This window comes from Pristis pectinata, chromosome 2 (assembly GCF_009764475.1).
Source record: "Pristis pectinata isolate sPriPec2 chromosome 2, sPriPec2.1.pri, whole genome shotgun sequence".
Taxonomy (NCBI): domain Eukaryota; kingdom Metazoa; phylum Chordata; class Chondrichthyes; order Rhinopristiformes; family Pristidae; genus Pristis; species Pristis pectinata.
In genome coordinates, this window is record NC_067406.1 from 19,009,854 (window position 1) to 19,031,886 (window position 22,033).

The 22,033-nt window shown below is 44.8% G+C and overlaps 1 protein-coding gene across 1 annotated transcript in view; it reads right to left on the reverse strand.

Moving 5' to 3' along the window:
* Window positions 1-22,033, reverse strand: part of LOC127580682 (lysine-specific demethylase 3A-like) — a 63,491-nt gene that overhangs the window by 13,933 nt on the left and 27,525 nt on the right. The window contains exons 10-18 of the mRNA XM_052034396.1: window positions 20,699-20,900; window positions 16,907-17,121; window positions 14,762-14,914; window positions 14,183-14,278; window positions 12,369-12,496; window positions 10,152-10,347; window positions 4,537-4,718; window positions 2,862-3,128; window positions 175-346 (exon numbers count right to left, since the gene is read on the reverse strand). Of these exons, the coding sequence (XP_051890356.1) occupies window positions 175-346; window positions 2,862-3,128; window positions 4,537-4,718; window positions 10,152-10,347; window positions 12,369-12,496; window positions 14,183-14,278; window positions 14,762-14,914; window positions 16,907-17,121; window positions 20,699-20,900 (1,611 nt within the window). The remainder of the gene's footprint in view (window positions 1-174; window positions 347-2,861; window positions 3,129-4,536; window positions 4,719-10,151; window positions 10,348-12,368; window positions 12,497-14,182; window positions 14,279-14,761; window positions 14,915-16,906; window positions 17,122-20,698; window positions 20,901-22,033) is intronic.

Below are 22,033 nucleotides of genomic sequence, written 5' to 3' on the forward strand. Positions count from 1 at the left end.
AGGCCCCGGGGACTTACCTGTCCTAATATTTTCTAACAGCTCCAACACATCCTCTGTCTTGATTAATAAAGATATCTTAAACTGGCAGCCTGCTTCCCTTCAAAGCCCAGAGATTGCATCTCAAATGCACTTTATTGGCTGCAAAGGCCGTTCAGAAAATACCAGTGAACTTACGTGAAAGGTCCTCAAATCCGTCCCAAAAGTCCCGGATTTTTGCACCAGCGATGATAGTGTTGGTTCTACAGTCGACCAGGTCAGCATCCTGCTCTCCAAACTCTTCCCCAAAGGCTTCAGGCTTCCATAGTTCCTCTCGGAGCTTCGTATGGACACCAGATACAATTACTGGCTAAACAAGGGCAAAAAAAAAAATGAAAATTAAAAACCTCCATTCAAAGGAATAAATTCAATAGAGCGGTGAACAGAGAAAGTAACTCATGACACATTCAGTACTCCTGCTACCATAACCACAACAACAAATTGTGCTTATATAGTGCCTTTAACATAACAAAACCTCCAATGTTGCTTCATGGTAGCATTATTAGACTAGGAGCATTAAGGCAAGTGATGAAATGCCTGGTCAAAGAAGAGTTAAGCAAGAAGAAAAAGATGAAAAGGCTCAAGTTTACCCACAGAGTAACAATCCACAGCTGGGCAAAACTGGGGCAAATACATTTCAACACAGGCAAATGCAAGATCATCCATTTTACCCAAAGGAAACAAGCCAGATTCAAGAATTTTATTGAGGACGCATTCAGGTGTATAACTGGATCATTAAAATGAAGAAGTACATGAAATAATCAAAAATGTTGACAACATTAAGAGTTTTATAACGAGGGTGGTAAAGAAAGCATTTGGAATGCTTGCCTTCATCAGTTGAGGCATTGACTGTAAGAGTCAGGAAGTCTGATGCAGCTGTACAAAACTTTGAAGTATTGTCTGCCATACTGGTCACCCCATTACAAGAAGGATGTGGAGGCTTTGGAAAGAATGCAGACGAGGTTCACCGGGATGCTGCCTGAATTAGAGAGTTTAGCTACAAGGAGAGGTTGGACAAACTACGGTTGTTTTCTCTGGAGCGGAGGCCGAGGGGAGATACTTGTAAGATTTTGGCAATTAGTTTATCGTTATATGTATGGAGGTAGAGTGAAAAACTTTGTTTTGCATGCCATCCATACAGATCATTTCACAACATCAGTACATCGAGGTAGTGCAAGGGAAAAGCAGTAACAGGATGCAGAATGAGGCATAGATAGGGCAGGCAGTCAGACAAATATTAGACATGCATTTAAGATGAGAGGGGGAAAGTTTAAAAGGAAATGTGCTTTTTTTTTAAAAAAGACAGAGTGGTAGGTGCCTGGAACGTGCTGCCGGGGCTGGTGGTGGAAGCAGACTTGACAGGGGTGTTGAAGAGGCATTTAGACACACACGTGAACATGCAGGGAGTGGCGGGATATAGATCATGTACAGGCAGGTTTAGTTCAATTTGGCATCATGGTCTGCACATACATGGTGGGCCAAAGGGCCTGTTCCTGTGCTGTACTGTTCTATGTTGTATGCACTGGAATATAAAGGAGAGAAAGGTTTACAAAGTGCTTGTTAAACCACGTCTGGAGTATTGTGCTGAGCCCCTAGAAACAAAACACATTAGCCTATAAAAGAGCGCAATGTAAAATTTAGTAGAACCTTACCAGAGCTCCAAGAATTCCTTACGTGGAGAGATTACGTAATGTAAAGGTAATGCTCCCCGAGATATACAGTGTTAAAGGCTGATATGATTGTGGGCTTTAGGAATTTAAAGAAATTGAAAAAAGGTACACAGTCCTCTGGTGGGAGAAGCTAGAACAAGCACAATAAAATCAGAGAAGTGTGTAAACATTTCTCCACCCCAAGGTAATAGGCTCACAAAAGGTAGAGGCTCGTTTAATTAAGGGAGACGGATGGATCCTTACCAGAAGACACGGCGCCAAGGCAAGTGGGCGTTTCTAGTGGTGCAAAAGCAAGTTAGAATTGCTCAATTAGAAACCATTTCATCTCTTTGCAACAGCTAATTGGGGTGGGGTGGGGAAAAAGGTGCTCACATTGTACAATACAAGATCAGCGGGCAATGCCCTGGAGAGTCTGAATGATAATTAAATGGATTCACAGGTGACTCAAGAAATGCACACCTGCAACCTCTGCACCAGGTGCACCGAGAAAGCAAACTGACTGAAGACAGAATGTGAAAGAGGTCGAGCTTATGATCGAGGCTAAGGGAAGATCATCAGGAGCTTGGGCTGAGACTACACAAAAGGGGCTGACAACATCAATCGCATTATTCCTCTCCTATACTGAATCAGGGGAGGCCATTCAGCCCAGCTAATCTATGCTCATTTCTCACATGGAAACCCCAGTCCTTGCCCATTGCTCTGACAAGTACTTTCCTTCAAGTGCCTATCCAATTTCCTCTTGAAGGCCCTGAATGACACCATTTCCACAACCCATACAGACAACAAAATCCAGATCACAACCACAGTAAGAGAAGCTTTTCCCTCATGGTCCCGCTTCCATCCCTCTTGTATTTGAACTGTTAACGGGAGCAGCTTCCCTCCATTTACTGTCTAAATTGATCACAGTCTCACACAGCCCTTCATCAAATCTTTCAACCTTTTGCTTCTCCATTCTCACATTGGACATGAACTTCCTCTTCCCGGGAACCAATCCAGTAATCCTTTTCTCATTACCTCTCGAGGGCCTTCACTGAAATTCTGAATCAATTAAAAACAAAAAAAAAAATCACAATCCACATGGTGTCCCCCTCAAGGGCGTACATCGTCCTCCTGCTGTTGACTTTCCCTGTAGGGTGTTCCAGGCTCCACACTTACATGTCCTTGCTTCCAGCACTCTCTGAAAATATTCCAGTTGTTCTTGTTGCTGGGATCTTGCAAGCACAGCACACGGCCCCCGCAGTACCAGGTGTGAGGGGTGTCCGAGCCCAAAATGGTCACCCTCCCCGGCGCAGCCTTCAGCAGCTCCCTGGAATCACACACAGTGCCTGGGGCCTTTGAGCCATCAGTGGGCGGTTTGCTCTGCACCAGTGAGGCAAAGATGTCATCCAACAGGTTAGAAGTGCTCTTTGATCCTGTTTCAGACTGGGAGAAAAATGGGGAAATATTAAAGTTCAACCCAGCAGAGTGCTCCCTCCAAGTTATTTCACAGGGTCCAACACTGTCATTACCAGCACCCATAAAGTAACACAGATAGAACAAGAGGCGCCGAGGACGGCACACTGGGGAACAACTTCTTACCAACACAACAGAATTTCATTAGCTTGCAGGTTTGGTCCGAGGATCAGAGTATTATTCATTGCTCATCCCCCAAGTTTTCCCGAGAACATGGTGATGGACAACTTTGGTAAAGCAGCCACACTCTGACTCGGTTTGCCAGATCTTTCCTGACAGAATTAACATACAACCCTTCAATGTGGGATTAGTATAATGTGCTGGTGTTGGGAGCTGGAGTGGCTTCCTGAATAAGTTGTTGGTAATGGTCATCACCTGGCAATTGTGAGGTGCAACGTCACATGCTGGACACAGCCCAGCGTGTCATGGAAACCAGCCTCCCCTCCTTGGACTCTGTCTTTACCTCTCGCTGCCTTGGTGAAGCAGCCAGCATAATCAAAGACCCCACCCACCCAGGTCATTCTCTCTTCTCTCCTCTCCCATCAGGCAAAAGATACAGGAGCCTGAGGGAACATACCACCAGGCTTAAGGACAGCTTCTACTCCACTGTAGTAAGACTATTGAACCGTTTCCTTATACAATGAGATGGACCCTGACCTCACAATCTACCTTGTTGTGACCTTGCACCTTAGTGCACTGCACTTTCTCTATAGCTGTGACACTTTACTCTGTACTGTTATTGTTTTTACCTGTACTACATCAATGCACTCTGTATTGACTCAATGTAACTGCACTGTGTAATGAATTGACCTGTATGATCAGTATGCAAGACAAGTTTTTCCACTGTACCTTGGTACAAGTGACAATAATAAACCAATACCCGTCAGCCCATGCCTGAACATTGCCTAGCTCTCCCTGAGCTGCTGCGAAAGGATTGGAGCACTGTGCAGCGTCTCCACTTCTGACCTAATGATGGAAGGTCGGTCACTGATGAAACAGCAGTTGGGCCTAGGACACTGTCCCGAGACACTCCAGTGGCAACACCATGTGGCTGGGATGAATGACCTCCAACACCACCACTAGTTTTGCCTGGGCACTAGTAAGCAGGCTGGTGAACAAATGGTGCTTTTTGGCACTGTGTTCACCAGTGCTGGGAGTGGTCTGATTGGACAGTAAATCGCCAGATTGGATATATTCTGCTTTACTGCATCCCACTTACATCAGTCAGTGGGTGGAGGTTTGTGTAACTGGTCACAGCAACAATTAGACAGTGACATACTGTGCAATTTCTTACATAATTTAACACACGTACATACAAGCAAGATGGTGGCTGAGCCAAGATGAGACCTGATGGTACAGTGAAGGAGACGAGGCTCACCTTTCCCGAGCTGGAGGTCAGTAGGTTTCTGAGCGAGCTGGGGGCACTGCAGCTGCTCGGTGCCAGCGTTAACAAACTGTTGAAAGTTTGCAGTGAGGATGAAGGCTTCGACAATGTGCTCAAGGAATTAAATAACCCAGTTGTTTTTGTCTCTTTGTTCAAGGAAGGTAACTGTGAGCTTCCTATTGGAAACATTCAGGGGAAAAAAAAGTTAATGTGACCATTGAACAAAAACGAAATTAGATTTATTGTGGCGCCACAGAATTTTGAATCTATTCTGTGAATGGAGATTTTTTAAGCCCAGGAAATTAAGCACCAATTTAAAACTGCAGATGCTGGAAAGCTGAAATAAAAACAATTTCTTTTATTCTCCCCATATTCTCATCAACTACCCCTAAATTCTACCACTCCCCTATACACTACTGGCAATTCGGTCATTATCTCTTCTCCCGTCTTCCATTGGGCAGAAGATACAAAAGAACATGTACCACCAGGCTCAAGGACAGCTTCTATCCTTGTTGTAAGACTCTTGAACATACCTCTTATATGATAAAGATGAACTCTTGCTCTCTCAATCTAGCTCGCCTTTACCCTTGCACCTTATTTGTCTACCTGCAATGCATTTTCTCTGCAACTGTAACACTATATTCTGCACTCTGTTATTGCTTTTCCCTTTGTACTGCCTCAATGTACTGATGTTTGGAATGATCTGTGGATCAAACAAAGCTTTTCATGATATCACAGTATATGTGACAACAGTAAACCAATTACCAATTTACAGCAGCCAATCAACCTACTAATCCATACATCTTTGGGATGCGGGAGGAAACCCATCTGGTCACAGGGAGACCATGCAAACTCCACACAGACAGCACCCGAGGTCAGGATTGAACCTAGGTCTCTGGCTCTCAAGCAATGCCCCTACTAGCTCGGCCACTCTCCTGTCTCTCAAATTTTTCTGTTCATATGGCAGATGTGAGAAGCAATTCTTTTGGTTATATTTCATTTTTCTTTGAGGCCATTTTGACCGAACTAGTCTACATCAGTTCACAGAGCAATCACATTTCCCCAGTAACTTTTTCTCCCCACATTCTTATCAACTGCCCCCCATATTCTACCACTTCCCTACACACTGCACATCTTTGTTGGGATGTGGGATGAAACCAGAGCATCCAGAGGAAATTCACGCAGTCACAGGAAGAATGTGCAAACTCCACAGAAACAGTGTCTGAGGTCAGAACTGAACCTGGGTTGTTGGAGACATGAGGCAGCAGCAGCTCTACTGGCTGTGTCACTGTGCACCCTTATTGATCTTGTGGACTACTCCAAACTCCCACTCCCAACTGTCTCTATTCTGTTCCAGTTGTCTAACCCTAAGCCAACCCTAAGTCCGTTGCACCAGTATGTAGTTCCAACATCTTAAAGTGACCCCTCAATAGGTTTTGATTATCTCAAACTTGTAGCTGGGTTTTGTGCTGTACTCATGGGGGAAGTATCGCATTCCCAAAGACTTTTAAGACTAATCTGCTTGGATTTAACATTCTGCTGAGAATACAGTGCTGTAATTCAAAGGAACACTCAATCTTCTCTAATGCTTCAATATCACTGGATAGTATAGTGGCTGCTGCCTCACAGCTCCAGTGACGTAGGTTCAATCCTGAACTCCACTGCTGTCTGTGAGGACTTTGCACCTTATCCCTACAACAATATGGGTTTCCTCCAGGTGCACCTATTTCCTCCCACATCCCAAAGATGTGCAGGTTGGTCGGTTAGATTTCCCTTGGTGTGTGGGGGAGCGGTAGAATCTGTGGGGAGTTGATGGGAATGTGGGGAGGATAAGATGGGACTAATGTAAATGGTTGACCCAGTGGGCTAAAGAACCTGTTACTGTGCTGTATGAACAAAAAAATTAGTTGTTTGATCATAAAATCAGGACTATTGTCTACCTGCACTGCACTTCCTCAGTAGCTGTGACACTTTATTCTGTATTCTGTTATTGTTTTTACCCTGTACTACCTCAATGTACTGTGTAACGAATTGACCTGTACGATCGGTTTGTAAGACAAGTTTTTCCACTGTACCTTGGTACAAGTGACAATAATAAACCAATACCAATACCAGGAAGTTGGTAAAGATACAACAACTCCTGTGGAAAATACTAACATCCAAAGAACACTGCTGCACTGGAGTTGGATTGCAGAAGAGGAAAATAAAGCAATGAGATGCAGACAGTTCCCCGTGTTACATGTCCCAGGAAAGAAGCTTGCTTCAGAAACCAATGACTGCAGATGCTGGAATCTACATGAAAAACACAATGATGCTGGAGGAACTCAGCAGGCACAGTATCAGCCTTCCTTTCCTTCTGGATGGTGACCAGCGCTAAGAGAATATTCCTTCCCCCCCACCACCACCAGAGGCTCCCAGTGAGCACTGAAATCTCCCACTAAATTTTTAACCCTCCAAAGTTGCACTGTCAACATTTGTCCTGCGATTGAGGATTAACACGAAACATACAACTGCAATTAGAAAGTTGAAAAAAAATCCAATCTATTTGCACCTCAGAGTTATTTAAAAAAAAAGAGCAAAGCTCAGGCACACCGCAAAAGTCTTCTAATCTGTCGACCATTGTAAATCATTCCCGGATTTTAGAACGGATTATAAAATTTATGGGGTGATTTAATTTAGATTTTGTGCAGTCAGCAGTGGCTCCAAATGCCAGCATTACCTAGCTTGCTGATGCAGGACAAAGTTCATAACTGCTGGGTTATTATTGTGACCTAATCAAAAAGTAAATTTCCAGTCAATACAGGAATAGTTAACAGCTACATTCCATTCTTTTTAAAAAAAAAGTTCCTTTAATTTCCTAATCAATCTCAAATCTTTGGTCATGCAGCACTGCAGGATAAAAATGGTCAAATGCCTAAGGAATCCAAAACTAGTTACAGTGCATTCTTGAAACAAAAGCTTCAGGGCATTATGACAACGACAGGGAGTACTGGGGTTTGTGGGGATTCAAGGCTGCAGTCCTGGCAATGGGCTCATGCACAAAACATTAGTCCGCGAGCGAAGCTCAAAGAAAGCGGTAATGGTATAGAAGGTAATTTATATATGGGGCTTGAATATTTTGGTCTTAACCATAGAGTTGTACCGTATGGAATCAGGCCCGAGTCTCTGCCAACCAGTATCTGCATACCCATTCTCTATCATACCCATCTATACCAATCCCAGTTGCCTACATTAATTCCATATCGCTCTATGCCTTGCACATTCCAGTACCTGTCCTGTTACTTCTTAAATGTTGTTGTTACTGTTCTTGCCTCCACCACCTCCTCTGGCAGCTCATTCCAGATACCAACTACTGTGTGTGTGAAGAATTTAACTCCCAGATCCCCTTTAAACCTCCTCCTGCTCACCTTGTACCTCTGCCCTCTGTTTCAGAGGCCCCTACCATGGGAAACAGAGAATGGCTATATACTGTATGGCTCTCAATTTTATACTCTATCATGTCACCTCTCAGCCTCCTTTGCTCCAGGGAAAACACACCCAGCCTATCCAATCTCGTAACTCCAGCCCCCCAATCTGGGCAATACCCTTGTGGATCTTTCCTGCACCTTCTCCAGCTCAATCACATTCTTCCTATAGTGTAGTGTGCAGTTCTGGTCACGATACTCCAAGTGCAGCCTAACCAATGCTTTGTGCAAGTGCAAGATGGTGTCCCAACTTTTGTACCCAGTTCCTCGGCCACACCATACGCCTTCCTCAACACCATGTCCACCTGTGTTGTCGCTTGCAGGGAACTGTGTACATGTACCCCAAGGTCTCTCTGTTCAACAACACTCCCCAGAGTCCTGCCAATCACTGTGTATGTTCTGGCCTGGTTTAACTTCCCAAAATACCTCACTTCATACTTGTGAGAGTTAAATTCGATCAGCCTTTCCTTTGCAAACTTTCCCAGTTGACCAATCTCCTGTTGTTACCTTACACAACCTTCTTCACTGTTCACTATACCACCAATGTTGGTGTCACTGGCAAACTTACTAATCGTGCCAACTTTATTCTCATCCAGATCGTTAATATATACGAACAAAAACAGGGGATCCAGCACCTATCCCTGCAGCACACCACTCGTCACAACCCTACATTCTGAAAAACACCCCTCCACTACCACCCTCTGCCTCTTACCACCAAGCCAATGTTGTATCCAATTGGCTAGCTCACCCTGGATCCCATGTGTTCTAAACTTCTGGACCAGCCTACCATGCAGGATATTGTCAAAGGCCTTGCTAGAGTCCACGTAGACAACATCTAATGCCCTGCCCTAATCAATCCTCTTGCTCACCTCTTCAAAACAAAACCGCAAGTTAAATTTGAGAGATACAATTTCCCACTCTCAAAGCCATGCTGACCATCCCTAATCAACCCTTGCCTTTCCAAATGCAAATCCTGTTTCACAGAATCCCTTTCAATAACTTTCCCACCACTGATAAAAGGCTCACTGGACTGTAGTTTCTTGGCTTAACCCTGCTGCCTTTCTTAAAGGCACAACATTAGCCATTCTCCAGTTTTCCTCACCTCCCGTGGCCAACAAAGATTCAAAAGTCTCTGCCAGGGCCCCAGGAATCTCCTCCTCTGCTTTCCATAACATCCTAGGATACACCTAGTCAGGCCCTGGGGACTTATCCATTTTTATGCTTTGAGAACTCCAACGCCTTCTTCTGTGTAATGTTGACATGCTCCAGGATGTCACTGTTCCCTCCCCTGAACTCACAATCTTCCATTTCCTTCTCCATGGTAAATATAAACAAGTATTTAAGACCTCACCCATTTCCAGTGGTTCCACACATAGTTTATCACACTGGTCCTTGATCGGGACGATTCTCTCCCTAACTACCCTTTTGCTCTCAATATAGAGACTACAAACTGAAAGAACACCCCAAAGGCCTGCTAGAAAAAAGAATGTTATTGTTCCTTCATCTATGTATCCGTGCCAGCAACATTTATCAGCTACGCAGAATTTACATTTCCAGAACACAGTTAGCTTTGAAGTATAGATTGATGCTCGATCCCACCTGTCTGTGGGATGTGCTGCATCATGGTGAAAAAGGCAAGAACAGAAGCACAGGCAGAATGGAGGTGAAAAACAAAAAGGGTGACTGCAACATGAAAAGAAAGAGATTAGGATAAAGTAGTAATCAAGGTAAACCCCAAACCCATCTGTAATTATTGTTACCAGTTTCAATTTACTTGCACATTATAGAGACCTAAGGTTGATGTATTTCCTCTATGAATTTTATTAAAATAGCAAATATTTTCCCAACAAAAGAAAAACCTCCAACTGTATGAAAACTAAAATTGGGTTTAAAAACAAAAATAGAGGTGCTCAGGGGGTCGAGCAGCATCTGTGGAGGGAAACGGAGAGTCAATGTTTCGGGTAGAGACCCTACCATTCCCCTCCACAAATGTTGCCTGACCCAATTCCTCCGACATTTTTGGTTTTTGCTCCAGATTCCCACATCTGCAGTCCTTTGTCTCCCTAAAATTGGGCTTGAATATTTGAACTATTTATAAGTATGAGTTCACTCAGGGTTAACACATCTCAGGGAAGCAAAGGTTACCTTGACTTTCTTCTTTGCCTTTGGTCAGGCCCATCATCCAGTTGAAGGGAGAATCCTCTTTCTTCCAGGCTGCAGTAGCAGGAATGGGAGATGCATCGGCCTTGGTGGCAGGCGTGCTTACTGTGGAACTGCCTTCAGAGGCCGCTGGCCTGCTGCAGCTCTGTGCCTGGCTGGACACTGCACTGTCACTTCGTTGCTGCAACACAAATAAACGGCCCTCAAAATACAACAAACCAATATCAGCTGTATTCTTCCAAACCACTGCAACTGAGGGAGAGGAGACTGCAACACTGCAAGGAACAGGTGAATAGAGTCACAGAGCTATACAGCATAGAAATGGGCCCTTCGGCCCAACTCATCCATGCTGTCCAAGTTGCCGACCCGAGCTAATCCCATCTGCCTGCTTTTGACTGATATCCCTCTAGGCCTTTCCTAACTATGTATCTGTCCAAATGTCATTTAAATGTTGTAAATGTACCTGCTCTACCATTTTCTTTAAGTTCATTCCACATGCCCACCACTTCCTGTGTGAAAAAGTTGTCCTCTTTTAATCTTTCCCCTCTCACCTTAAACCTATGCCTTCTGGTTTTAGGCTCCACTACCCAGGGGGAGAAAAGACTGACCATTCACCCTATCTATGCCCTGTTAAACATGTTTGTGCATGGAAAAAAATCACATCATGAATCTGACTGAGTTTTTGTTTGAAGAGATGGCCAAGAGGATTGAAGAGGGCAGGGCAGTAGACGTCATCTACATGGACTTTACCAAGGCCTTTGACAAGGTCCCACATGGTAAGCTGGTCCAGAATGTTACACAATTAAGAATAAGGCAGGTACCACAGGACTTATCCAATAAAAATTAGCTCGAGTACCTTACTCAGAGAGTGATCTCGGTCTGCTGCTGCCTTGAGGGCGACAAGGGCTAACATGAGGGGGCACAACTTTAAGGTGATTGGAGGAAGGTATAAGGGGGATGTCAGAGGTAATTTTTTTTTAAACACAGAGTGGTGGGTGCATGGAACGCACTGCCTGCAGAGGTTGTGGGGGCAGATACATTAGAGACATTTAAGAGACTCTTAGATAGACAAATGAATGATAGAAAAATGGGGAGCTACGTAGGAGGGAAGGGTTAGGTAGATCTTAGAGCAGGATAAAATGTCAGCACAACATTGTGGGCCGAAGGGCCTGTACTGTGCTGAAGTGTTCTATGTTCTAGGGGTTTGCCCACCTGCTAAATTTCATCCTTTATCTAACCAGCAACATACTACCTCCCACCTGAAGAACAAGTGGTTTAAATCTCATCCAAAATACAACACGTCTGAAGGTGCTGGGGGTCCCTCAGCAAGTGGAGGGTTAACTTTGGTGGGTCCCCCAGTGCCAGCCATGCCTCAGCATCATCAATCTTGCTTTGGGATCAGAACATTTAAGAGCCTAACCACAGACCCAAGCACAAATCAAGGCTGTCCCCCAGCCCAATACTGAGGGCATGGACACTCCCAGGGGCTTCTCCTTTCAGCAGGGGGCTGTGGACTTCAAGTGCTGTCACATGGGAAACAAGGAAGCCAATTTACACTCAGCAAGATCCCACTGACAGTTTGCAATAATATGGTAAACTGGTTTGGTGCTGTTGATTGAGGGGTAAAAGTGATCATGACACTTAAAAGTTCTCCTTTAAAATACGGCCACTGCATATACTACGCAACTTTAACTTAAAACTGTATCCAACAAGGAGCAGCAGTATGGCCCTGGAGTGGTCATGTGATCAACAGCCAGGTCTCGAATGGGTATTGAACCCCCAACCTCTATTTTGTGATACTTCAAATGATACCCCCATGGCAGCACTATCTACCACAGAGGTATCATTGAAGTATCACAAAATGGAGCAACACCAGAACAAAAAGGTCATAATTAGGAGGAATTTCTTCCACCAGAGGGTGGTGAATCTGTGGAATTCGTTGCCACAGAGGGCAGTGGAGGCCAAGTCATTGGGTGTACTTAAGGCAGAGATTGATAGGTTCTCAATTGGTGGGGGTTAAGGAGAGAAGGTGGGAGAATGGGATTGAAAAAAATGTCAGCCATGATTGAATGGCAGAGCAGGCTCAATGGGCCGAATGGCCTAATTCTGCTCCCAAGGTATTATTTTTTAAATCAAAGTCAACACATGTATGCTCTAAATTAGAAGAATATTTGAAACTTAATTAGTTGGCACGTCACATACCTGAGCTGCCTCCGTGGTGATGGGTAACCTGGACAAGGGCTTGTTCTTCCTCGCTGTACAAGGACAGTTAGCTTTTATGCCCCATTTTCCTCTCGCAGAATGCACAATATTTCCAATCTGATACAGAGCTGGACGGAAAGGTAAAAAGAAATCAATATCATCACTGGATTCTTCCCCTCGAGTACACATGGGCAGCAGAATAGCAGCTGCAGGCAGGGAGCAGACAGGAGGGGTGACTGCAGTCCAACTGGCCATTTCCTGGCGTTAAATGTGTTAAAACTGCTCATGGGTCAGAAATGAGAGACTGGGATTAGGTGGCAGATAATTTGCTCATCTGACAGTTTGTACAATCAGCAAACCTAAAACCCCTGCATACAGCTGGAGCAGAACACAACCGATGAAAAAAAATCCACACATCATAATTAATAGGAAAGCAACATTTCCTTACTATCATTTACCCATTATTCCAATGCAGCACTTCAGCTGTTTACTGCACAACTGTGCATCAGGGGCAGGGTGAAACAGTCAACTCCGCGAGCGAATGAGGCAGTACCAGAAGTGGGTATGGCTATGGCAAAGAGAAGTTAAATCCTGCATAATTTGCAATTCAGAGGAGTAAATGTTGGAAGTCATTGACAAGAACTTGCAATGCATATTGGTTATTCATAACCTGCCGAGAAATGCTACCTGCAGTCAGCCAGCTGCCAGTACTGGACAGAGCCTTGCTTCTCTGCTACAGCATTACCAACCATCATATAAATAGCAGCCCAATCACATGATATCCCCATGCATGATTTGGGATTTTAATTGAATTAGGGCCAGGGTTTTAGAACCCCTTGCGGCAAATCCTTCAGGCACGAGCTGGGACACTGGTGTGAACCAGCCCTTTGATACAGGAGGATAACCAGAGCCCATTCTTTTGATGTCCATTGGGAGCTCATTGGGTAGGAATCAAGCCATCTTGACATCCCAACTCAGGCACTGAAAACTGGTGATCTCCATGGTATCGGGGACTGGGAAACACACTGTAGGATCTTGCTGCACAAATGCCCAAGTTGGCTCATAGTGAGGGGGTCAACTTTGTACTTAACTGGTGGAGTGCTCCTGGCTTTGGTCTCTACCTTTAACAATGAATAAACTGATGAGGTGAAAACTGGTATCAATCCAAGGGCAGGAGGGAGTTGTGGGATCAGGCAGGGTGAGGGAAGGGGAAAATACAGCACGGTTAAGTGACCGTGAAAATAACGTGGTGATCCAAGTACTGTTTCTTAACCAAGGAAGATCTCCAGTCTTAAATGAAGGTTCACCAGATGATTCATGAGATGAGGAGAGTTTCAGTAGCGGGGTCTATCCCTGGACTTTAGAACGAGAGGAGATCTCATACAAGATCTAATGCAGAGATCCGCTTGGGTACAAAACTGACCACTGCCCATCATAACCTGACCCATGTTTAGAAGTCTTTTGATACTTGACCTGAGCCCAACACCAAGTCAGGGCTGATCAGGCTCAGGTCAGGTGACCTAGCTCCAACTCTATGAGGCTTTGACCAGTTGGATGCCAAAAGGGTATCGCCTACAGCAGGAGGCTTGAGGTGACAAGGGGAAGACCACATTTGAACTGAGTCCAGGGGAAACCTGTTAGTGCGATTGGGATCCCTACTGAAGATCTGCACAACTTGGTCCTTAAAAACATGCAAGACTGCAAACTTGTACCTTGCTCAAATCAACCATGAACATATTTCAACCTAATGACGTCCCAATCAGATCGAATCAAACATGCAATGGAGTAAAGCTGATGAACAAACATCTGCTTACCTGAACCAGGGATAATCTGGGTTGGCATCATCTTGTCCGGCTCATGGATTTGCCCATTAGCACACTTAAACCAAGAAAATATCTCCTCTTTGCCACCTGTATGTCAAGGAGAGGAAAAATAAATCAGGGTTGTACAGCACAGAAACAAGGCCTTCGCCCACCGCATCCATTCCGACCTTTTTGCCCATCCACACCAATCCCATTTGCCCGCACTAGATCCACGTCTTTCTATGCCTTGCCTATTCAAGGGGCTAAGTGTCTCTTATCGTAGTGATTGCATTTGATTCTGCCACCTCCTCTGGCAGCAAGTTCCAGTGTGTAAAAAAAAAACTTTCCCTTAAATCTCTTCCCTCTCACCTTCAACCTATGCCCTATTGTTTTTGACATGCTCACCAGGGGAAGAAAGCTTCTTACCACCTATCCCATCTATGCTTCCTATAATTTTATATCCATCAGGTCACCCCACAGCCTCCTTTGCTCTGGGGAAAACAAGCCCAGCCTATCCAATCTGTCCAATAACTAAAGTAGAAGATTTAGCCCGTTGGGTCATAGTCTTTCAATTCGCTTTCCCCAGCTCACCTTGCTGAGGGTTGTTCTTTTTCATCTTGTAGCAGTCGAGGCACACCCCGAACCCACACTTCGGGCACACCCAGTGGAAGTTGAAGAGGGTCGTCTCACAGGCATCACACATTTCCCGAATGCCTCGGACTGCCCGCTTCCAAGCTATTTTTTCTGTGAAAGATATAGAAAAGATATTAGTCACATGTACATCGAAACACACAGTGAAATGCGTCTTTTTTGCGTTGAGAATGTACTGGGGGCAGCCTGCAAGTGTCGCCACGCTTCTGGCACCAACGCAGCATGCAACTAGAGTCCTACAGCACGGAAACAGGCCATTCGGCCCACCACATCCACAAGCAAGCACCCATCTGTGTTAATCCCACCTTCCAGAATTGGCCCGTGGACTCCTATGCCGAGACAATTCAAATACTCATCTCGTCACTTCCTAAATGCTGTCAGTGACACTGCTTCCAGTACAGCATTCCAGGTACTCTCCACTCTCTGGGTGGAAAAGGTCCCCCTCAGATCCCCTCTAAATCACTTACCCCTTACCCTAAGTCTATGCTATCTAGTTTTTAATTGACTTCTGATATGGGGAATAGTTTCCTGCAGTCTACCCTATCTGGCATTTCAGGAGCACAGTTGACTAGGAAAAATTGTTCATTGAATCCTTAGCTCCGTCCCTGTTAATTCTTTAACAAGGAGAAGGGAATGTCGTCAAATCATTCCAACTTCTTCCAAGCCAGACTTCCACCAAACTGTAGATGGTCAGAGACTGTGCCCTCAACAGCAGTAAGCAGGAGGGAGAGGGACTTGATGCTATGGTGCTGAAGAGGGAGCAGCGGAGATTCACCAGGATGTTGCCTGGGATGGAGTGCTTCAGTTATGAGGGGAGACTGAGTCTGTTTTCCTTGGAGTAGAGGTGGTGAAGAGGAACATGACTGAAGTATATAAAATTTTATGATGGGTATAGGTTTATTATCACTGACACATTGTGAAATTTGATGTCTTGCACTACTGCTGCTGCAAAACAACAAAGTTAAACCGAACTGGTGAATGTAGAGGGAGAAAAGGAACATGGATTCAGGATGGGCGAGGAGGTAAATCTTTGGGTGGATAGGGTTGCAGCATGGTCCCAAGGTAGCTATTTCAGTGCTGTAGTTTCAAATCCTTCTATTAAATGGAAGTTTATTTTTCATAACATATCCACGTGCCCTCTCAAAGCCAGGCTGCCGACACAGTGCCCGATTGTCAATCTACTGATGAGACCACAAGAAACTGCAGAGAGTTGTGGACACAGCTCAGCACATCACAGAAACCAGCCTCCCCTCCATGGATTCTGTCTACACTTTTCACTACCTCGATGAAGCAGCCAACATAATCAAAGACCTCACCCACCCAGGACATTCTCTCTTCTCCCCTCTCCCATCGGGCAGAAGATACAAAAGCCTGAAAGCACGTACCACCAGGCTCAAGGACAGCTTCTATTCCTCTGCTATAAGACTACTGAATGGACCTCTTGTACGATAAGATGGACTCTTGACCTCACAATCTACCTCATTATGGCCTTGCACCTTATTGTCTGCCTGCACTACACTTTCTCTCTAACTGTAACACTATTCTGCATTCTGTTATTGTTTTCCCTTGTACTACCTCAATGCACTGTTGTAATGAAATGAACTGTATGGATGGTACTGGTTTATTATTATCACTTGTACCGAGGTGCAGTGAAAAACTTGTCTTGCATACCGATCGTACAGATCAATTCATTACACAGTGCAGTTACATTGGGTTAGTACAGAGTGCATTGATGTAGTACAGATAAAAGAACATTATTGGTAATAGTTAGTGACATAAAGTTTAAATTTAAAACTGTAGAACGATTATAGTAAGGGTAATGAGTAGATCTGTAGAGAGCAGCTTGCAACAAGTCGCCACACTCCAGTGCCATCTTGCTTGCAAAACGAGGTTTTTCCACGGTACCTCAGTACATGTGACAATATTAAACCAATTTACCAATTTAATTTATCATTTTGCCTAATATGGACAGGTTGGGAGACAATCCTTACAGACCAATGACAGGATTTCAAAAGGATTTGAGTTTGAAAGAAATCCAGCTTCAAATGAGCATGGCAACATTAAAAGGAGAACTGAAATACTTACTGCAAGGGTCCACTAACTTCAGTGCTTCTTTTTCTGACATGACCAACTGGCAAAAGTGATCTCCGATATTAGCCAAGATGTACTTGGAGGTATCCAAATCCAAGCCCTCCACATCAGCATCAGAGGGCATCCACAGCCGCATGGCCTCTGGATCACACTGGTTTGGAGAGAGGAATCCTTCCGCCCTCAGCACTCCATGCTTGTTAAAGTACAGTCTAGAATGACAAACCATTCAATGTTACTCGGCTGCATAGTTGCAGCAAGCACCAAAGTTTTCAATGCAAGCCTTCAGCCAAGCTACTTTTGCGAGGTATTATTCAAAACAAAATTCACAATCATTTAGCACAGAGGCCACGGGGATCATGAACATCGTGCCAGTGGGGATCACTGAAAGAGTGACTAGTTAGTCTCACTTTCCAGCTAATCTGTACCTCTGCTACCTTCATGCATTTACCTCCAATTCGCTATTGAAGATTAACCATGCGTTGCCCCAATATCATCCTTTCAGATCATAACTCACTAACTTGAAGCATTTCTCCTCACCCATTTATTCCCAATCTATTCCAAACAAAAGCTTATGGGATGTTAGCATTCATAAGTCGGGGGATCGAGTTAATGATGCAGCTCTACAAAACTCTGGTTAGACCACACTTAGAGTACTGTGTCCAGTTCTGGTCGCCTCATTATAGGAAGGATGTGGAAGCGTTGGAAAGGGTGCAGTGGAGATTTACCAGGATGCTGCCTAGATTAGAGGGTATGCATTATGAGGAGAGACTAAGGGAGCTAGGGCTTTACTCTTTGGAGAGGAGGATGAGAGGAGACATGATAGAGGTGTACAAAATATTAAGAGGAATAGACAGCCAGCGCCTCTTTCCCAGGGCACCAATGCTCAATACAAGAGGGCATAGCTTTAAAGTAATGGGTGGGAAGTTCAAGGGAGATATCAGGAAGGTTTTTTACCCAGGGAGTGGTTGGGGCATGGAATGCGCTGCCTGGGGTAGTGGTGGAGGCAGGTACATTGGTCAAATTCAAGAGATTTCTAGATAAGCATATGGACGAATTTAAAATTGAGGGATATGTGGGAGAAAGGGGTTAGATAGTCTTAGACGAGGTTTAAAGGTCGGCACAACATTGTGGGCTGAAGGGCCTGTACTGTGCTGTACTGTTCTATGATTCTACAATTAACGTGAATTTTAAATATGGTGTTTGTAAATGTGCACTGAATAAAGACTCAATTCTACACCTAAAGAATTGAAGATTGTTTCAAAAGTATTGACTTGCATTTGAAAAGATTTTGAGCCCAAGGCCTCGGTATGAGGAATCTTTCTTCAAAACAAAACCTCATCGCTCCAATGCAATAGTACCTATTTTTAAGAACCAGAGTCTGGCCAACATAAATGATTCCAATGCTCTCACTCTAGCCCTTCCCCTGAAAGTTGTCACCCAAAGTTAAGAGATGCTTATCCAAACAGACATTTTTTACCTACAGAATATTTGGGTTAAAATAATGTTCTGTAGTCAGGCAGCAACTTCTTACCAATAAAATGTTGTCACCAGTGGGCAGTTCAGGGGGGCGGGGGGGGTGCGCAGGGTGGGTGGGGAGGTGCCACTGCTCCTTCAGGACCAAAATGAGAAGAAGTTTCTTCACCTAAAGCAAATCTTTGGGAATTTTCTACCCAAAAAAGGGCTGTAGAGGTTCAACCACTGAGTATATTTGAGAAAGAAATTGATAGATCGAATGACGAAATAACAGGTTGGCGCAGGAGAGTGGTGCTGAAGTCAAAGATCAGCTTTCACCCTATTGGAGCTGGCACAAGGAGTGAATGACCTGCTCCCGCTTCCCTCTTATGTTCTTAGCGAGGATCAGGGAAGACCAGGGGTATTCATTGGATTTTGCAGTCCTGTATTCCCCACCTAAACCCCACTGCTATGTATATAGAACAGTACAGGCCCTTCAGCCCACGATGTTGTGCCGAACCTTATCCCCATTCAATCTAGCCCCCTCTGCACTTCACCGCCCATAACCCTCTATTTCTCCTTTGCTTATGTGCCTATCTAATAGTCTCTTAAATGACCCTATCATATTGGGCCCTACCACCACCCCCAACAGTGCATTCCAGGCACCCACCACTCTGTGTAACAAACCTACCTCTGACATTCTCCACACACCTTAAACTGTATTGGCCATTGCCACCCCGAGGAAAAGATGCTGGCTGTCCACTCTGTCTACACCTCTCATAATCTTATACACCTCTATCATGTCTCCTCTCATCCTCTATCACTCCAAAGAGAAAAGCCCTAACTCGCTCAACCTCTCCTCATAAGACATGCTCTCCAACCCAGGGAGTATCCATGTAAATCTCCTCCGCACCCTCTCCAGTTTCCACATCCTTCTTATAATGTGGTGACCAGAACTGAACACAATATTCCAAGTGTAGTCTAACCAGAGTCTTATAGAGCTGCAACATTACCTCTCGGCTCTTGAATTCAATCCCCTGGATAATGAAGGTCGGCACACCATATGCCTTCTTAACCACCCTAACAACTCCTGCAGTAACTTTGAGGGATCTATGTACTTGAACCCCAAGATCTCTCTGTTCCTCCACACTGCTAAGAGTCCTGCCATTAACCGTGTACTTCAAGTTCAAGTTCATTCCTCCAAAGTGTATTACTTCATACTTCTCCACATTGAACTCCATCTACCACTTCTCCACCCAGCTCTATGTCCTGTCTAAATCTACAACAACCTTCTTCACTATCTACTACTCCACCAACCTTCGTGCCATCTGCAAACTTACCAACCCACACTTCCACTTCCTCATCCAAATCATTCATAAAGATCACAAAGAGCAGGGGTCCCAGACAGATCCCTGCAGAACACCACTGGTCACCAATCTCCAGGTTGAATACTTCCCTTCTACAACCACCCTCTGCCTGCTGTGGGCAAGCCAATTCTGAATCCACACAGCCAATTTTCCATGGATCCCATACCTCGCGACTTTCTGAATGGGCCTACCATGGGGAACCTTGTCAAATGCCTGCTAAAATCCATATATACCACATCCACTGCTCTACCTTCACCAATTTATCTTGTCACTTCGTCAAAAAACTCTAGTAGGCTTGTGAGGCATGACCTGCCCTTCACAAAGCCATGTTGACTATCCGTAATAAGACCATGCTTCTCTGAATGCTCATAAATCCTGTCCCTAAGAATCCTCTCCAATAGTTTGCCCACCACTGATGTAAGACTCACTGGTCTATAATTGCCAGGTTTATCCCTTTCACTTTTCTTGAACAATGGAACAACGTACCACTCCTGTGGCCAGGGAGGACTCAAAGATCATCGCTAACGCTCCAGCAACCTCTTCCCTCACTTCCCATAGTAGTTTGGGGTATATCCGGACAGACCCCAGGAACTTAGCTATCCTAATTTTTTTTAGTAGCTCCAACACTGCCTCTTTCTTATATATAATTTATATATTTTTATTTTTTATAATTTATAATCTTCTCCTTTAAAGTGCTCCACTGAGCTGCCCTATGACCAGACTTTAGGTCCTTTACCCCGATAGCTCCCTTTGTGACTTGGAATTCAACTCTTCGGTAACACTATGAAGTGCCTCGACATTTCATTACATTAGAGGCACTGCTGTCGTACAGGTCAATGTGTCACGTGATGCTAAGTTTTCAGAGCTGGGCTGACAGCGAGGAGAATTGGGTTAATGAACGGTACACCACGGCAACAAGGAGGAAAGATCACACTGCTTTTGATTCACAGGTAAAGGCACTGCTCACTTTCTGAAGTGGAAGAACCTGCAGAACACAGTCGAGTCACTCTCATCTCTGTAGCGGTGGTAACTGGCCAGGCGGCACTCTCTGCACTTGCGTAGGTGCGGAGCAACACTTAAACAGGAGCCGTCCTGCAGAAAGGACTCGCCGCTCTGCTGCAAAGCACGGACTTTGTGAATGTCACTCAGCACCGACTGGGAGACACTGGCTACAAAACACAACAACATTCACAAACACAACAGTGACTCAGTTGTACAGAGAGCACATCAAGAACAATCCAGTGATAACAATCAAGTTTGACTGCAATACCTCCTATAAAGCGAAGGCTTATTGTGGCCTAGATCATGTCAATACTAGAGGGCATAGCTTTAAGGTGAGAGGGGAAAAGGGAGATTTATGAGGCAAGTTGTTGCTGTTGTTTGTTTCTTTGTTTTTTTTACCCCCACAGAGAGTGGTAGGTGCCCAGAACACAGTGTCAGGACAGCTTGGTAGAAGCAGATACGACAGCAAAGTTTAAGAGGTATTTACAGACACAGGAACAAGCAGGCAATACAGGGATATGGACCATGTGCAGGCAGGTGTGCAGTTTAAATTGGCATCATGGTCGGCACAGACATGGTGGGCTGAAGGGTCTGTTCCTGTGCTGCACTGTTCAATGTTCTGAAAAGGGAAGCAATTCCAAACAGACATTAGCAGCAGTCCACTTGGGTGGTATTGGTATATTGTTGTCACATGTACCGAGATACAGTGAAAAACTTGTCTTGCATACCAATCATACGTTACACAGTGCAATTACATTGAGTTAGTACAGAGTGCATTGAGGTAGTACAGGTAAAAACAATAACAGTACAGAGTAAAGTGTCACAGCTACAGAGAAAGTGCAGTGCAATAAGGTGAAGCAGCTCATAGAGCTGCTACCTCAGAGCCAGGTTCAATCCTGACCTCGGGTGGGTCTGTGTGGAGTTTGCATGTTCTCCCTCTGACAGCATGGGTTTCCACCAGGTGCTCTGGTTTCCTCCCACATCCCAAGTGTGCTAGTTGGCAGCCTAATTGGCCACTGTAAATTGTACCTAGTGTGTAGATGAATGGCAGAATCTGGGGGGAGTTGATCAGAATGTCTGGAGGATGAAATAGGATTTGTGTAGAATTAATGTAAATGTGTTAATGGTCAAGGGCCAACCAGCCTGGTTCTGTGCTGTGTGAATCCATAACAAAAGCAGACAGTGCCAGGAGGCACAGGAAACTGCAGACACTGGAACACGGAGCAACAAACAATCTGCTGGGGGAACTCAGTGGGTCGAGCTTCATCGTGGAGGGAAAGGGACTGTCAATGTCTTGAGT